The 18,917-nt window shown below is 34.4% G+C and overlaps 4 protein-coding genes and 1 long non-coding RNA gene across 11 annotated transcripts in view; 1 reads left to right on the top strand and 4 right to left on the bottom strand.

Moving 5' to 3' along the window:
- LOC105175591 (WUSCHEL-related homeobox 9) overlaps window positions 1–308 on the bottom strand; it is a 3,159-nt gene extending 2,851 nt beyond the window's left edge. For all 3 annotated transcript variants that reach the window (XM_011098079.2, XM_011098076.2, XM_011098075.2), the window contains exon 1: window positions 23–308. The gene's annotated coding sequence lies outside the window, so the exon portion shown is untranslated. The remainder of the gene's footprint in view (window positions 1–22) is intronic.
- LOC105175592 (rac-like GTP-binding protein RAC13) lies at window positions 3,941–5,734 on the bottom strand. Its single transcript, XM_011098080.2, has 7 exons — window positions 5,483–5,734; window positions 5,283–5,370; window positions 5,071–5,180; window positions 4,904–4,967; window positions 4,701–4,765; window positions 4,380–4,445; window positions 3,941–4,288 (listed from the first exon to the last, which is right to left on the bottom strand). Exons 1-7 carry the CDS (start codon window positions 5,579–5,581, stop codon window positions 4,187–4,189), a joined length of 594 nt encoding a protein of 197 aa, XP_011096382.1. The 5' UTR covers window positions 5,582–5,734; the 3' UTR covers window positions 3,941–4,186.
- Window positions 7,615–8,445, top strand: LOC105175593 (pathogenesis-related genes transcriptional activator PTI5-like). The gene is given in 2 exon segments (XM_011098081.2): window positions 7,615–7,878; window positions 7,880–8,445. Coding segments are annotated over 2 exon segments (477 nt in total). The 5' UTR covers window positions 7,615–7,786; the 3' UTR covers window positions 8,265–8,445.
- LOC105175644 (ethylene-responsive transcription factor ERF091) lies at window positions 9,367–10,644 on the bottom strand. The gene has a single exon (XM_011098146.2). It carries the CDS (start codon window positions 10,250–10,252, stop codon window positions 9,434–9,436), a length of 819 nt encoding a protein of 272 aa, XP_011096448.1. The 5' UTR covers window positions 10,253–10,644; the 3' UTR covers window positions 9,367–9,433.
- Window positions 13,830–18,690, bottom strand: LOC105175594. 5 transcript variants are annotated; one of them, XR_848914.2, is made up of 5 exons: window positions 18,515–18,688; window positions 18,313–18,400; window positions 18,132–18,204; window positions 17,525–17,588; window positions 13,830–14,075 (listed from the first exon to the last, which is right to left on the bottom strand). It is a non-coding gene; the product is annotated as an uncharacterized LOC105175594 (long non-coding RNA). The 5 variants fall into 5 exon arrangements; XR_002288164.1 differs by having other exon boundaries at window positions 18,323–18,400; window positions 18,515–18,687; XR_002288162.1 differs by having other exon boundaries at window positions 18,132–18,419; window positions 18,515–18,690.

Genomic DNA, 18,917 nt, shown 5'->3' on the forward strand with positions numbered 1-18,917 from the left:
GTGAAGAAGGACAGCCCCATACCCTTCCTTACAAATATGCATTAAAATGAAGTAGGTAGATAGCTAGCTAGCTAGAATACTTGTTCTCTACTCATGCAGAAGCAAATTCCCCCCGGGATGAGAAGCAAAGAGAACATTGAAAGAATCACATGCCGGGGCTTATATTAGAATCTTCATCAGAGTCCACACACAGAGAGCCCTTAATGCACGAGGGTCATGGGTGCTGCTGCTGCAGACCTCATCACAAACACACACACACACAGGAGAGAGAGAGAGAGAGAGAGAAAGAGATATGGGTTGTACTGTATCAGCTGATGATCAGTTTTTCTCTTTGTTTGAGATTTTATATATATATATATATATATTGTTTGTGTGCAGTTTTCAATGGAGAGGGTTTTTACTTTGGCAGAAGAAAGTGAGAAGATAAATGGAGGAAAAGAGATGAGAAGATTACATGAATATCAAATAATATTATTGTAATACAAAAGAGGTTTTTGCGGGGAATAAATATTATTAAATTAATAAGAGGGTGTTGGAAAGTCAAGATGGTCACGTAGGGTTCTGGGAAGCGGTGGCAGATTAAGGAAGACAGAAACGAGTGCTCTTTGGATTTCTTTTACCCAAATATATAAAAAATAAAATAAAATATTGATATAAAAGTAATTTCCCAAATTTATAAAAATTCTAACCCTAATTAAATTCAACACAATAAGACAAATTATGCATACTTATCATGCTATCACTTATGTATAACTAAAATGAGTATACTTTTCATATGATTAATGGGATTAAAACGATTGATAAAATCATATAATAATTAGATTGCCATAACTAATTAGCAACAGTTAATTATCATAATTAAAAAAATAATCATACCTATTAATTATTAATTATGGTCATGCACGCCATAATATTTGCAACGATTGTGGTCAATAAATATTATTCATCATAATTTTTAATTTATAATTATTAAAATTGTAGCTAATACTCATTTTTTTTACCGAGTTCTTTTACCAAGAATGTGTTTTTTTTTCCTCTTCATTTTCCATTTTATTTTCTGAAAAGACATATATATGCAGTAGTGGTTTTGATTAAGCAATTTATGTCCAAATTAAAGTGCCACGAACCACAATAAGCTAGTAGTTGAAAGAAGACTGAATTAATTCAACCTTGTGTAGTTAATTGAGTGTAGATGTAATTAATTGAGAGGAATATTTAAGTTAAATTATAGAAATAAGAGAAATATATATATTGCATTGAAGTCCAACAAGAAAGAAATGATCATCACCTCAGTGTGGATGCAGTTTTCAAACTATGTATGTTGTTAAGTAAATGAAGTTGGATTTGAATATGATATGTATTAATTGTATATTTGACTGCAGGGACGGAAAGTGCATTGATACACTCCACCACATACAATTATTTGTCAAGGAAAGTTGGAACGGCGTTTTCACCTTCCCATCCCATTTGACGACTGACGTTATCGGTTGGATCTGAATGTGTGTGCGTTTTCTTTTTACTTATAAGCTTTGCAACTCCCCATGCATCATACTCTCAAAGTTAATAAAGATCCATGGACAGTAATTGTTTGGTCTATTTGGTGTCCCTCCCATTCCGACATTCAAATTTACCTTCACTCGTGTCTGCATGCGCTCCCATTTTCTTCATCATTTTTATAGGATAAAATGTAATTTATCTCCTATGTTTGTTGAAATAACAAAAAAAATTATATACAGAAACTTTTTTTAGCAATTTACACCCTTGTATTTTGAAAAAATGAACAACATATTTCTGCAATTTTTACCTATAAAGTAACTCTTATACCCTAAAATGTGAACCATAGATCTTGTTTGCAATATATATCAACAGTTACAATTGAATAAATAAATCAAGGGCCTAAATTTTTTCTTATTTAGATCTAATGCTGCATATTTATATATAAAATCAAGGGCCCACATCTGTTTCAATTAGATCAATAGTATAAATTTATACAAGTTATAAAAATAAATTTATAAGATATAAAAATAAACTTTTACAAGAAAGAAATTATAAATTATATATTAATACATATATACACAATATATATAATAATAATTATAAAAAAAAGTGTGGGGCGGGCGGGGAGGGAGAAGGGGAGGCAGTGGAGGGAGAGGGCGGAAAAGGTGGCAAGGAGGGGCAAGAGATGCGCGCCCGGTGATGAGGGGGAAGAGGGCGGGTATTTTGCATATAATTGGGCAGTTCTTAAATACAGTGATCACGTAATAAAACATTAAATTTGTTATATAATTAACTCAAGTACAATTAAAATTAATATTTTTGGTTAGATTATGATTGGGTGAAAAGGGTTATGGTGGGGTTGGGTGATGAATCTGATATAGGGGTGATGGAAATGGGGGGAAACGCAGAATCATAATCCCCCATCACACACACACACACACACACACACAAGTGTTTGAGTTCCGAGTAGACAGAGGACAGAGGCATGATGGGCTGCTGCTGCTTATATATAGTAGTTGATAGATACTCCCACTTCACTTCAATTTCCCTTTTTCATAACTTGTGATCCAAACTCAAACTCCACTTCATTTATGGTGAGTCGTCTGACTGAGACAGAGTGAGAGAGGGGCTTTTACGTACTTTCCGCCGAGCGCCATTAATTAATTATTAATGCAATCGATATTCTCATATAATTAATTATATATGTCAGCAGCTTTAAACTTCCTCTTTGATTACGTTTTCTTCTTCCCAATTTGTCTGCCCCAAAAATGCATGGATGATGTATGGAATGCATGATGCATCTACTAATTACCTTTACTTTTGTTCTTGGCTATGTATCCTGCAACAAATTAACACATCTTCTATTGCCCCTTCTTGCCTTTCTACTTTTTCTGTTATATCCTGAAATCACATAATTACCATCTGGCCGGATTGCCTTAATTACAAGAGGTGGGGGTGGGGAGTGTTGCGCGGAATGCGGCAACAGGGATGAGTAAATGCAAACGTGGTGTTAGTAAATGCTGGTGAAGTTGAACAGCCCCTGCCTGCCTTAATGCACTAATTTGCATTGCTGCTGCACATGCAATACCAATATTACTAAAACTCCTTCCCTCAACACCTAAATACTCAACTAAATCTGCACTGAAAATTTTGTGATATCACCCTTTTTTTACTTATTTGTTTTAGGAATTGTATGCGGCAGCAGTTGGAATGGTAGCCTCCTCTTTACTCACTTCGATTCTGTATAATAACCACTCCATCTAAAAATTTAAACTGAATTATTTATTTTTAATTAGTTATCGTAACACGTCGTTCTTGTGTGTATATAATAAATAGTTTTTCACATCTCACATATACTACACGCTAAACATTTCTTTGATATGTGATGTAAATGATAACATAATGTAGGTGGTTGATGCATATTTGTAACAGGGAACAACATAAGAAATAAATAAAAGAGGAGCTGGTCATGCATGATCCGCAAAACACGGATACATCCTTTATTACATTCTGAATACAATATATATGAATATATATATATATATATTCTCTGTCCTGGGAAATTGAGGTGTGCATGTTATACGAGAACTTTTATTGACCTCCTGCAACTGGGATCAGATGCTTATCCACACTACCTACACTACAATTATAATTAGGGGTTTCAACTCCAACACAAACCCCAAAATTTTAAGATTTATCTTTTGCAACTAATACTGTTTAATTAATCTTAACCATGTATGTATATGCCCGTATTTGGTAAAACAAATGTTGTAATGATCAGGGTCTTAACAAATATTCCTAGTGAATTAGAATATTTGTACACAACACGTTCCAAAAAATATACCTACATAATAGGATGTCAAACAATTATTCCTCCATTACTTCACTATAAGATGGAATCTAACCTTTTCTATCAACTCAATTAAACATAAGATAATTAATGAGTTTGAATTGTAATTACGATGCAAGTTAATTAATAATAATACTATGTATTATTTTGGGTGCATGATACTTTCTAAGGGAAAATATCGTCACAAAAGGCATCTCCATTACCCTTTTTATACATTACAAGATATTATGGCACCCCAAAAAAGAAATTCTAGGATGAATTTTTAATGTCTGAAAAATGAAATAAGAGAAAATTTTGAGTAGGGAGATGTATGGATGCAAGAATATTAATTGTTGAATTTCAGAGGAAAGTGCATATTCTTCTGGACTTGGACGTCTTTTTCTTCAGTTTTGGGGGTCGCAAAACCACCTTAATTGCAGTATCAAACACAGCTTTCACATTCTGGAAATTAAATTGCATAGAAAAAGAAATCATTAAGGAAATATATACATAGTAATTAAGGGAAAAAAATAAAGGAATATGTGATGATCACCTGTTGAGTTTTGGCACTACATTCAATATAAGCTACTGCACCAATCATTTTCTTCAATTCTTCACCCTGTTTTCAGAATTATATATGGAATTGGATGAAATTATGATGTTTTATGGCTAATTGTTTTACGCAAATCAGGTTTGTACAAACTAAATAATCACAGAGCAGATACATTTTCAGGTTCGACCAAACCCGATCTGGGTTAGAATTTTCTTGTTTATATCATTTCTCAACTGCGGAAGAGAAGAGAAGAGAAGACAGAAACAGCGGAATTGACTAATGTTGAGCCAGAGGGGATGCAGGGGGCATCTATATGTATACCTGGGCAGTAGTTATAGGAAGTGCAGTGGGATGATCACTTAAAAATTGCTTGTCTTCTCTCAAGTCTGTATTGTGAATGCACACCAGGTACAACATAGTTACTACTGCTGGTGTTTGCTTTGAGAGTAATTGAAAATGAAAAACACAGCAATTCTGTGCAGTAAAAACAAAATTAATGTTGCGTGTTAATGATGAAAGATTACCAAGTTTGGTCCCGACCAGGACAATTGGTACATTTGGAGAATAGTGCCTTAACTCGGGCATCCACTGCAATTAACAGAAACAACATTTTTGAGGATGTAAGAGCATTGATTCAAAATAGAGATCGTATATACAAGGGAGAAATAATGTGTATAAGGGAGAAATATACCTTCTTGTATATGTTTTCATAGCTGGCTTTGCTGATTAGAGAAAAGGCTAATAAAAATACATCAGCTCCTCTGTAACTTAGAGGCCGTAATCTGTTGTAGTCTTCTTGCCCTGTATCCATAAATATTTCAGAAAATTGATTAACGCCCTCATTCATATATACATATGCATATCTTACAATAAAAATACAATTCACGGATTGAGACGAATAACCTGCCGTATCCCAGAGGCCAATGTTCACTGTGCTGCCATCCACAACGACGTTGGCGCTGAAGTTATCAAACACGGTCGGAACGTAATCCTGCATGAACCAACATATCACACAAAATTTTATCTATAGTACTATTTGGAAACATGAATACCATCGAATTCATACTAATCATCAGCAAGCGTTTCATGTTATGTATGTATACCGTTGGGAACGTGTTGCTAGTGTACGAAATGAGCATGCATGTCTTCCCTACCGCACCGTCTCCCACCGTCACACACTTAATAAACCTAGCAGTTGTCATTTTCGTTGGGGAAAGTGTTGGTTTAGCATATGCCGATGGTGTATCTTTATATACATCATAGTGTTGTTTTAATGTAAGAGCTTCATGTGTAAGGAAGGATATCAGGGGAATCTTGGGTTTGGCAAATGGGATTTTAGCAACGTAGACAATGATTGGCGTAACAAGAGACTTTGCTTTCCTTCGAATTGAAGGACAGAGAAGAGAATATGGGTTCAAGTTGAATTCAACAGATTAGGTGTAGTGGTGATGGTTTGTTGGGTAGGTGTGGAGGGAAAAGATGATCAAAAGCTGAGGATTGCTTACTCTCTAACTAATGTACTATGATATCTGATTTGGCGCACTGATGACTCAACCTAAGATCTTGAGGTTTATCAATTTAAGAAATGTTGTTGGGCCGAACCGGACAAAGAATTTTTATTCAACCCTATAGAATTAAGAATTTCTTTGATTGGTTAGAAAAAGAATGAACGAGTTCCCCTTTTTTTGTTTAGATTCTCTTGGCCCAATTCCTGGCAACGAAGCTGATACGGTATGAATTAGGATAGACTGTTTTACCTATTTGAGCTAGAAAGGGCTCAACAAAATTAGAGGAAGAAAATGAATTTTCTGTTGAAACTATTCACTGCTCTTTTCATTCATGTCCATAATGTTAAATACAAAACGTAATGAAGGATTCTTGAATAACTGTCGCTATCTGCCCTTAAAAAACAGCCTTATCCTAAAGGTTGGGGTTTGTATTCAGTCTCCTTTTCTTTTGGGCTGTTGGGCTTAAAGTGTTGATGGATTCCTCTATCATTTTGGGCTAGATAATTCAATCCTGAGAGCCTATCAGAAGCCTTTATTTTTATCTTTCTTTGAAAAACTCATATTCCGTGAGATCTCAACAGGCTCTGAAGAATTCCCGAGTCCTTTAATAGTGAGGTGATATGTTCTCCCATCGTCAAAGTGGGGACACGTGAGATCCATATCTTTTCCTTGTTTCCTCAACACACGTTTGAAAGAGGTCCCAATACAGTTAACACAGATTTGTTTGATTTTGACTTTGCTTCTTCTGAAATGCAATCACTACAATCTCCCTCTCTACTCTTTCTTCAGATAAATTAATTTTTGTTAATTTTTTTTTCCCATTTTAAAGATTAATATCTCATCCTAAACAAATATAAAAAACACATTAAAAAAATTAAATATATCACATATTTGGTTTTACCTAATATTTTTACATATTAGATCAATTATCATCTATTACACTTTTATCCCGTTATTTCAGTACGAAGAGCTTACTTGTAAAACATTATAATATCTTATAAACTCCAATATCTTATCTATTTAACATTTTGAATATTTATTCTTGAAATAAAATTTAACATTTTTGAACTCTTAAAAATATTTCAAATAAATTTAGCGAAACAAATTAAAAATCACAAATAATCACGTATGCATTTGAGATGATTGATTGGTGTTTTGCTAGATATGGGGTCCGCCAAAGCTTAGAAGTTAGACCGGGATTACGTAATGTTGCTGGAATTCCAAAACAGGTCATAATTGAGAGGTTTTTCTGTGCAATTTGCAATCATTCTGACGTCAGACAACAAGTAATTACCCACGAGAAGGGACCTGGCTGGAAACACCCACACTGCACTCTCCTTTTGAATTCTTCCTTTTCTTTATTTTATTTTATTACTTAAAGTTTCCATAGATAAGAAATCACTACAGACAAAAGGGCCTCTTTACATTCCATTCCATCGAAATCTTTTTCCCCACTTCAAATTCATCTATTCCAAGTGATTCACATTACATATAAAATATTATATAATTTGATCAATTTTTTATATTTGTTTAAGTGTTGGTCGCATCTTAAATTGTCCGACAATCCCAATATTTATTGTCAGGTATTCTTGAAAATTCATCTGCGGGTGTTTCATTTTCTATGTATTGACCAAAAATTATTTGGACCTAATAATTAATAAGATTTGTTAGACCAATAAAAGAGCAATTTGAATTGTAATAGCATCAAAGAATAATCAATCTCCCCCACCCCCACGTTCATCTCCTTTTCGTCTTTCCTTAGTTTTCCACCAAGTCAAAGTTCTTGAAACAACCCTCTTACAACACAGCAATAACCCAAAACCTCCTCATATACCCCAACTCCAACGCACTTGTCCCTTGGGTTCAGCTAGGAATTAGACACAAGTCTTGATTGTGAGTATGGCTTTATCATGCGGTCAGGGCGATCAGGTTCTGCCTCTAAATGAGAATGATTCTCAAGAAATCGTATTACACCAACTCCTCAACGAGGCCTGATGCCTTAAACACTTCTTCGCATCAGATCAGGAGTCAGAGTTTTAACCTCCGCCCGTCTCATTCCGTCACAAAGAAGAACTACAGAGGCGTGAGGCGGCGGCCCTGGGGGAAGTTCGCAGCCGAGATTCGGGACTCCAACCGGCAGGGGGCAAGAATATGGCTGGGGACATTCGAAACAGCCGAAGAAGCTGCTTTGGCTTACGATAAGGCGGCATTTAGAATGCGAGGCACAAAGGCTCTCCTCAATTTCCCTCCTGAAATCGTGGCTGCTGCTGCTTCTTCATCGAGCACTCCAACACTTGATCGCGATCAAAAACATTTGGATAATTCTAGAAACTGTTTGTCTGATGATGCAAGTAGTGTGTCAAGTGAGATGGTTTGAGACATATAAGGGTTGGGGTTGAATCGTAATTTCTTCTAGTTTTGGGTGTACTTAATTGTATGCTTGCGGGTGCTCCCCTCTGTGTTTGCGTATTGCAGGTACTCCCAAGCAAAAATGCCTTACGATAATCGTTTGCTTTTTTATTACTGCACTTAATTTGTTCAGTGCTTTTTTATCTTCACCGTCATTTCCTACATAGTATTCAAGAATCTCGATTGTGTGTGCAACTAGTGATCGCGTAAAATTGGAGATTTAAGGTTGTATTAGCCCAAGGATCATATTCATATGAAGTGGGACCTGTAAAACGGGTATTGAAACATTGCCATTTTTCAGTTTGGAGCCATAAACTGTGGGATCAACTGGTGAGTGAATTATACAAATTATCATGCTTCAATGCAAAATCGAAGTTCAAATTTGTGCAAGATAGGAAACGGACAGAAGGTTTGCTCTGTCAAAAATGATATTGACGTGGCACTATCATCAGGTAATGTTCGGCCACCTTATTCACAAGTCTCAGATGACGAACCTTGTTCAGCTTCTCTTCTCATTACAATGCTTAGAAATCTAGGAGAAATTAGCAAGTTCTTTAATTCATGACTCAACCCGAATGTTGGATCATTAAAAGAACAGGTGCACGTGCTTTGACATAAGTCATTTAGGTGTGGCAGTGGGTGTAAATCTCACGCATAAAACATGTATGGTGTTACGCAAGATTTTCATGACCTTTGTTTGATAAACATCAGCAGATCGGATGGGTTTAAATCAAAATCGAAATTGAAGGACGTAAAATGCCAGAAATGTAGATGATATATAAGACTTTTACGTACACGGACTTCATGCCCCGCGACCGGTCTACTTGGAATAGTGTAGCCAATTAATTTTATCACAATTCATATGTACGACTGCGTATGGACGTAATAAAACCATACGTATTTGGTATATCAATGACTACACATGAATTTACCTGAGATTATTGCTGATTATTATCCTAATTATGTAGATAAGTAATAAGTTTTAAATTTGATATTATTGCATCCCAGTCCTTATGACTGGGAAAAAAGAATTCTCATGCTACACCTGAACTACATTAATGAAATAATTATAGAGACTGAATCTGCCAGTGGCATATTGCAAATGGTATATAAGTAGTTAGACGACTACATATTCTATCAGAAAGTGTACAACAAACTCTCTAAATATTCACTGCCAAGATCCTCAAACTCTAAGACATCGTCGTTTCCCCTTGATCTCCTCTGCGCTGGTTCTTCAGCTACAAATGAGTCCTCCTCCACTTGCCCATCCCGTGCTACCCTTTTTCGATGATCAGAAATGATGTTAGGACAGCTTAAATATGTAGCAATAGAACCGACAGGTTGATCAGTAGTGTACTTAGATGACGAAGTCATGTAAATATTGTCGTAACAAGAAATTCCCAATGCCTTAGCCACTTGTTCAAGAGGGAAATTTAGATGTGTCTTGGGGCCTCTAATTCTTAAAGCAGCCTTATCATAAGCCATGGCAGCTTCTTCGGCTGTCTCAAAAGTCCCAAGCCAAATTCTTGCTCCTTTTCTTGTAGAGTCCCTTATTTCTGCTGCATACTTACCCCATGGCCGCCTTCTTACACCCCTGTAGTGCTTTATGACCTTTTTCTCAGCTTTTGATGTATCATCAGCATCTTTAATTGAATCCTTGGACATGTTTTCTGATCCGACAATATTCTCCATGCTGTTGTTTGAAGGAATGATGGTTCCATCAAGAAGCTGTTCCCACATCTCGGCTCCCATGGATATCCATCGGCCTAAACTAGGCAACCTCTCTAAAATTTCCATCGGTTCATCTCTGTCAAGGCTTGGCAACCCTTCCCACGATTTAGACGATTCAAACGTACCCTGCTTTGTAAAATTAGCGTCGTTCTTGGAAATGAAATTCGCCCACACGTTCTCAAGAATTGCTTCTGATGACATGCTATGCTGCCTCTCAACAGCCATGATGACTCACTCCCGTATACAATTTTGAAGTCGACGAACGCTACCATGGATTAGGCAAAGCAGCATTTATCAGCTCTATATATCGGGTATAACAGCTAAGGACAGGCCTAATTAATTATCAACGACAACCATGTAAGAAACTTGTGTTGCAAACCATGAGTAGCGAACTTCAAGGATGATACTCGGGATGATATGGAAGAATTTGTATTTTAATGATCCAATGTTGAACATTCGATGTATACTAATCATTTAGGATGATTGTCTGATGAAGCAGCAATGACGATAGTGTATTTTAATATGGGAAAGTTCTATGCCGAAATTTGACAATGCCGCTATAAATCAGAAAAGCTAGCTAGCAAGAAGGGCGACGTGCTGAAGGAAGTCATAGATGTTGATTTTCTTTTTTTTTTTTAATATGAAGTAGCTAGCTAGCAAATAACTGGAAGCAATTCCTTGATCAAAGTTGCTGATTTATCAAGATTTATAACTTGTGTACAATGCAAAAAGTGGGATATTGGGACAAAAATGAAAAGTCAATTCCGTAGATAATATAGTTTAGAATTGCTCAAGTTCTATTTCGGGATTAAAATTACGTACATTTAAATCCCCTTAAAAAATAAAAAGTCATACTTTTTTGCGTAAAGTTCTGAAATTATACTTACACTCACTTCGAAAATATTTCTCAATTTAAGCCCAATCCCCTTCCGTTAGAATTTTGATAACTAAAAACTGACAATAAAAAGTTAAAAAAAATTAATTTTATCTCTCATTTAATATTCTCAAGTATATTTTTTATATTCATAAACAGATATATGTAATAAATGGAGTGAAGTTAACATCATTATATTTTTCGCTTTATAAATACAAAATTATTATATAAAATGTAAATGAGAGATACAATTAAACTTATATAGCTTTTAGCTAATATTAGTATTTTTCGTCAAAATCCTAACAAAAGGAGACCAGGTGTAAACAATAAATTTTTTAAGAGGATGTAAGTGTAATTTTATTTTTTTTTAATAAAAAAGTTTAATTATATATTTTTAAAGAGGGTTTAAGTGTAATTAACCCCAAAAGTCTTGGTACTATGGTGTGAAAACTTGATAGGTTTAGTGATTCCTAAGCATGGCATTACTTCAAGTTGAAGCTTTATAAAGTTGGACGGGGAGATTAAACAAAACTCGAAATTTTTTAATTCGAATTGGGTTCTATCAAATTTAAGCAATTACACATACAACGAGTATGTTCTATTTTGGGATTAAATCTTTTCCGCATCACTTTGACAAATGTTATTATATTTGGCATATGATTTTATTTTTTATTATTTGGTTGAATTTAAAATAATTAAATATACGATTTTCATACACATAAAGTTATAGAACACGAGAATAATCTATATTATTTTAAATTAATCAAAAGTTCAAGACATATCGATAATATGAAAGGATGTAAAATTCTTAAAAAATATGATTGTTTAATGTGATTAGATTTAATTTGAGTAAAAAAATTTTAATAAAAACCACAGGCATATACAGCTTAACCCTGAAACAAAACATGAAGTTAATTAGTGTGATTAATGCGGCAATTAGGGAAAAGTTAAATGATTAATGCAAGAAGTGGTGGGGGTCAAAACAACTGGATATGAGAATTTGGTGTTGACGGCTAAAAGTTTTGTGGCTTTCCCTTAATTTGGGTTTACAAATCACATCACTTGATGCAAGTAAAAAAGTTGCTTATTTCAGCAAGCTCAACTTGAGATTTGGGCTAGCAACGTAGGTGTATTTATAGGAGCTTCCACCAACTGTTGGGAGGCGTCATATGTACACGTGACTCAAGAGACATGGTTGTTCTTTCTTTTGACCCGATCCCCCATCTTTTGCAGGTTACCTCATTTGGGATGGGCATTCTCCTTCAGAGATAAGGCCAATCTCCCAGCGCATATAAGCATCCCGCATTTCCGGCGGGTTAATTGGGCAGCAAATTCTATTGAAGTTCCTTAGTCATTTGGAGTCTAAACAGCGGACTTGTCATATACTAAGATGCTCCGTCCTAGCTCTTATCAAGTGGAGACTAGGCTTATCGAGCACAAGTGGATTGCCACACGGGCAGGTATTCAGGCCTTCTAAGCTTATTCACACTTCTAAAACGTGCTCCTTAATCTCCGGTCAACCCAAGAGCTTGCGCTTTTGGCCTTCTCCTTACCTTGAGGCCTTCTTGCCCTTTGGCCGTGCATGCTTGTTGCTTTTTAGGAGCATCAATGTGATTCAAAATATTGCTCAAAAATAGTTTACTATCAAAATAGTTTTTTATCAATTACAATAAAATATCAACTAATAACTATTTATATTTAGGGTGCGTGTAAGAATTATAAAATAATAATCTTACCTCTGACAAAAATGTTGGATCCAAGGTCGTTGAACTTGGATGTGATTTTAGGACAAACTTTACAATCCAACACACTAGGCCTAAATTTAATGTATGAGTTTGATTAAAGAGAGTTGTGATTGCCAAACTCAAAAATAGGATATAAATGACTATCTTGCCCTTCCCACCATTTCTCTTACTTGAACCATCATTGAATTCCAACTGTATGGATTGATAATTCGCCATTCACATTCTTTTATTCTATTCACCCCTATGTACCTACTCACCATCATTTTAATTTACTCAAACAACCTCTTGTGATGCACGAATGTATTTCTATTCCGTCTTTATATCTTGCTAAATTCTTTCCATAATTTCAGTACAAACTTCCCTCTCCCGTTCCATTTAACTTAGCTCGCCTACCACAAATACAACTTGCCGGCCTGGCCCGACACCTATGACCTATAAATAACCGTCTATACTCCCCCATTTTTCCCATTTCCATTCTCAGAACAATACAGAAACTAGGATCAACTTCAAATTTACATAATGGCTCTCTCTACAAGAATTAATAGTAGTAGTCTCTCTCTACAAGAATTAATAGTAGTAGTTTTAGTTTAAGCGTTTTACTGATTATTTCTCTGTACTTGCTTGCATTCGAGGTAAAAATGCGGCGGCTTGGTTTGGCAACTTGTGGGTGAAGGAATGGAATCATACTCCGATGGCTATGAAATTGATTTGTTTCAGACTGCATCAACAAGCTCTGTTATAAGCCAACAGTCACGACAAATGACAACCCTCGAGCACAAGATGAGCAGACCGCGAATGGTGCTTTCAGCTATGTCCTTCATTTTTCTTTTCCTTTACCAATTCAAAAGCAAAAGAACTTGGCGAAGTCGACTTGATTAATCGATGTTTACTTTGGTATCTCCAAAGGAAAAAGTGAAGATTATATTATTTATTTGATATATAAAATCCCACGTTTAATGTTAATTAAAAGGGAGCTATAATTATTTTTTCTTATTTAGTAGTATTGTTTCAATTACTTTGTTCTTCATATCAAAAGATTGGTACTTGTGGTGCGAAATATAAAAAGCATTATTCATCAAAGAAAAAAGAAAGTGTTCTGATTTTGTTCATGATGAGTTAAAAGATTATGTTTTTAGGACTTTTGAATTTAATGTTTGATTATCAGCATTTGAGGTACGACGAGTTGGATTGCGAATGCTTAATTATGATTTATGAAATCAGGCAACATCTCTTGGAAGAAAATTTTCATTTCATTTTACAACAAACTATACAAATTTACAGAGAAGGCCAAAGCTCCCTTAAACAAAGTAGTCTAATTTACAACAATGTATCTTAACATTAGATAGCTGCATACGTCCTTCAAACGTCTCACGGAATGAAAAATTCTTCTCTTGCGTTGAGACATCTTCATCTTCAATTTAACGTCAGCCTGAAAAAGACAAAAGGAAAAGAATGAGAAACATGCAACCAGTCTATACTCGTCAATTAGAGGTTGATGGACTCTGAGTCTGTCATTGATTTGCCATGTGTGCTTACTTAAATAACCTCGTCCTCCTAAGAGTTGTGTGGGACATCTAAGGTTTATGTAAGAAATTTAAACACTCCACTAAACACACCGGCTAAGATAATGTACTTTAACATCATTTAGAACCAAATGGCAAACTACATATCGATCCATTTCTCTCTCTCCCTCTTCTTCTATCTTAAAAAGTATCCTATGTTCCTATGCGTTCCCTCTTTGTTAACTTCTCCCATGTCTGAAAATCCAAAAAGTTGGAAAACCATTGTCTTCTCTTTTTGTGCACTTCAAAACCAAAAATCTACTATAATTTCTATAAAAGCTCCACGTTCTCACTATTTTAATTTGAAAAGAACAAGTACATAAATTTTTTTAAGCCACCAAAAATACGTTGGATGCAAAATAGTTAAAAATGCCTAAATTGGAGAACAATTATCCACCTTTCCGCAGATTTATTCCCAATTTATTCATTGAGTTGGGTTTTGTTTTAAGGTTTGCTTTTTAGAACTTTTCAATGTCATATATCTAAAATTTTGTACAAATTTTGCAGACCACCATATTTTGTCATGTTATTCACATCCGACTTTTGTAAGTGTATCATAGTAAAATTTGTCGGAAAATCATTATTATACAAAACACAACTTAGTTTATTTGTGAACTTCATTAATAAAACATCAAATGCCAAAATTTATTTGTGAACTTCATTAATAAAACATCAAATGCCAAAATATTGACGGTTGTCTACATGCCAATTTGATTAATTTATTTCTTGAATACATGTGCATTTGAATTGATAAATATCATAATTAAGACACACCTTTTTAAAAATGCTCTCGAAAACTTAAAAAAACATTTAAATCAATCATCAAAACACGTGGAATTCATCAACTTATAGGGAAAAAGGTCCGGTGAAGTGCTTTTCTGAAATTATAAAAACTATTTTGTTGAAAATTCTAAAAACCATTTTGTTATCAAAACAAAAATGAATTGGGCTTTTTTAGGAGTTCTGAAGCATTTATCTAAAAACATTCATCATAGGCTACTATCTGGATAAAAAAAAAAATTGTGCACCACAAGCTGATTTGAGAAGAAAATAGTTGAAAAGAATATTAATTTACAAGCAACTCAATGCATGTGCAAGTGAAAAACTTGTTGAATTAGAAGAGAAATAAAAAAGTGAAATACTTGTGGTAGGCACATGTTTTAGAAATGAAGGCATTTGATAAGAAAAACAAATTTGTTAATAAGTTCCTAAAAAAACAAAATCATAGTATTTCTCAGGTTTAAGATTATTTATTTGCCAAATCTGTGTGTTCCGAGAAAATCATTCCTCAAATTTGCGAATTATATAATATTGAAGAAAGAGTTATCAAATCCAATTAAAAGAAAATAAAAGTGGCATGTGGATGACCGTCCTATATTTTGGCATAATGTTCCATTATCAAAGTTCACAAATAAATAGTTTATGATTGTATAGTAAAGAATTTCTAATAAATTTTTCTACGATACACCTGCAAAAGTAAAGATGTCAAGATGACAACATGATTTTCTGCACATCCATACAAAATGATAAATAAACAACATAAAAAAATTCTAAAGCAAGCCCACGAATAGAACCCCACAAAATGAATAAACCAAAGTAAATCTTCAAAAAGAATGAAGTTTTGTTCTTCATATTGGCATTCAACACTACACATGCATCCTTCGGATTCCTAGCAACAAAAAAAATCCATATTCCTATTTCTTACAAATTACAATAGTGATAACAAGGGCATTCCACAGAAATAACAGCAGGGCTTTAGTTTTTGAAGTTTACAAATTGTAAACACAATGAATTCAACACTTTTTGATTTTCAAATGTGGGGGAAGAATCGACAGAGTAGAGTGGAAAGGAACATGGATCACTTTTCAGATAGAAAAACAAATCGAGAGGAAACTATTGATACGGCGGTTGCCATTAGGCTCTAAATGTTGTCAAAATGCATTATAATAGCAGCCAATGTGTGTTTTAGTTGAGTGCTTAAATTTTCTACTTAACCCTTTTGAATTCCACACAATTCATAAGAATTTGAGATTACTTTAGTTTGCACAAAATTGACAAACCAAAATCAGGCTCAGGCCCTCAATCTTCCAATAAACGAATATAGATCACCTACACTAATAAAATAATTTGATACCATAAGTGCTTGTTATCTATATATCAAAATAAAATAGCTGTTATACATAGAACTGAAAAATGATTTCTCAAGTAAATTGATACCATTTTATAATTATATGCTATATGTGTTATGGGCAAACAAAATCAGATATTGCCTCCATATCCTATAATATGGATTAAGACATAATTGTAAAAGAAACTAAGATATTAGAAAAGAACATAGATAATCATTGGGTGCGACTTAACCTTAGCTCATAGAATACTCCAATTAAAGGGCATAACCAATATAGCAATGATACTTCATAAAAAAGAAACTTTCTAGATCCAGGGGCATAAGAAACATAGCAAAAATAGTTTATAACCAAGAAAGTTTTCTAGGTGCAGACATAAGTAAGCAACAGCGAAAATACTTCATATTCAAGAAATCTTTCCCAAATGCGCTTAAGAAAGAATACTGCTGATCCATTCGCAAGCTTCTAATGATTTAAAAAGGTTATTATACTCTAGCTAAAGTAGAAGTAAAAGAGAGTGGCTAGATGGCACTTACATTACAGTGAAACCACAATATATATATATATATACACACACACATATATTAAGATAGGAGAAGTCGAATCTGGTTGGTAATATGGATAATAGTAGGAAAAGAAAAGGTTACTTATGGCTCCAAAAATGGACCCGGAGTCACTAATCAAAGTCAAGATATCACAACATGAGTTCCCCATTAACTTCAAACAGTAGTCTCACTCTAGATTGTGTTAGACCATCAACATGGTATAACCAACAACATCAGTATGTATATTTGCTTGTAACAGGTGATTTATACACAACAAAGCCAAATTAATTAGAACTAAAGTGCATACGAACCAAGGACAACTAGTTCAAATAATTTGAGAAAATACCACTAAGCACTAACAGAAAAAAAAAATCACTGTACCATTATAATCACAGAGGTAAATATAGAACTATTAAGAACTTAATTGACACACAAAGGTAGATATGCAACTAGTATACATAAAACAGACATATTTTGCTGAAACTTAACTTTATTTCCTATCCCAATCCAGGGGGATCGGAAAATCAAGCCAACCCATACCATCAATTTCAATAAAAAGCAACAGTCGAGTATTATGAATTCAGGTGAATATGCTTAGCATTAAGAATAAGAGAAAAATATATTTAAGATAAGAATATTAGTAACCTTGGTATACAATGAAAGCAGTCATCATCTTCATGCAGAACTCCAAGATAAGAGGTGTTGAAAACTACAAAAATGACAAAAACTATTGAAGTTACACAAACAAATAACAATGAAACGACGTCCAGAAATTATATCTCATACCAAATTGGATGAACTATGTAAACCATAACCAGTAAGCAGAACATCGCAGTAGAGAAAGAAGAAGATCAGTACTTGACTTGTTCTCTGTTTTTGAATATAGTACCAAATTGGATGAACTATGTAAACCATAACCAGTAAGCAGAGAATCGCAGTAGAGAAAGAAGAAGATCAGTACCTGACTTGCTCTCTGTTTTTGAATATAGTGACAAAAACGTGGTGCTGTGAAGTGCATTTTTGTTTTCCGTTTCTTTTAGTAGTTTAGAAATTTGTTAGTTAAGTTAGTCGGGGTTTGGCTTTATATATTTTTCACTCTGTTCTTCTTCGTAGTTGTAACAGTTTTGAATTTGCTGCAATGCATCTTTCTTTTCCTTGCTTTACTTTCAAGTTCTTGATTTGTAACAAAATGCCTCATAAACATGCAGAAGAAAAATTCGAAAATCTTGGAAGGAAAATTAGGAACACAAACCTCCAGAAGATAGCCCACAACAATCTTGTCGGCAAAAGCACTACCTTTTGGATTTTCCAAGATTCAAGGTGTCCTCAATAGAAAAAAGAAAAAAGAACAAGAAAGGGAAAAAGAATCGGTTAACTCCTCAAGCAAACATGAGAAAAAGAACAATGCAAGAAAGAACAAAAGAAACGGGTACCTCATCATACCAAGAAATCATGGGACAAAAAGAGTTCATATGTTGAGTAATCAAATTGTACTGCTCCGAGATTCACTTGTTCCCTATACTATATCAAGAACCAAAGCCTAATTCAAGAAAATTGAAAACAAGAAATTGGGTAGAAATACAAGACCTCTTTAAACTCCAAGAAGTGAGGAATATAAGAAATGCAAAGTCTAACCCCTTGGACACACTTGAGAATTTCACTGCCTTTCTTCTATTCCTTGAAAATCTTGGCGATTTTCGATTGAATTCTTCTTCCATGGACAGAGACTACGTGGAGAGGGAAAGAAGAAAGGGAAGAACAAATAGAGAGTGGAAGAAGAGACTCTGGTTATTAATCCCTCGTACGCGCTTCTTTTTATATGTACTACAAAAAAAAAAGTGATGCTACAAAGGCGCGACTTCTGCAGAAGCTTCCTTTTTTTGTAAACGCGACTCCAATATAAAAGAAATCCTCCAGACAGCTCATTCTCAAAGAATAGCCAAAGAAGAAGAAAAAGGAAGAAACCATATCTGAGCGCGACAAGTCATTGGCTGCTCCGATGATTTTCATTCTCCTATTTTCTTTCCACTTTACATGG

The sequence above is a fragment of the Sesamum indicum genome, linkage group LG12 (assembly GCF_000512975.1).
Source record: "Sesamum indicum cultivar Zhongzhi No. 13 linkage group LG12, S_indicum_v1.0, whole genome shotgun sequence".
NCBI classification, from domain to species: domain Eukaryota; kingdom Viridiplantae; phylum Streptophyta; class Magnoliopsida; order Lamiales; family Pedaliaceae; genus Sesamum; species Sesamum indicum.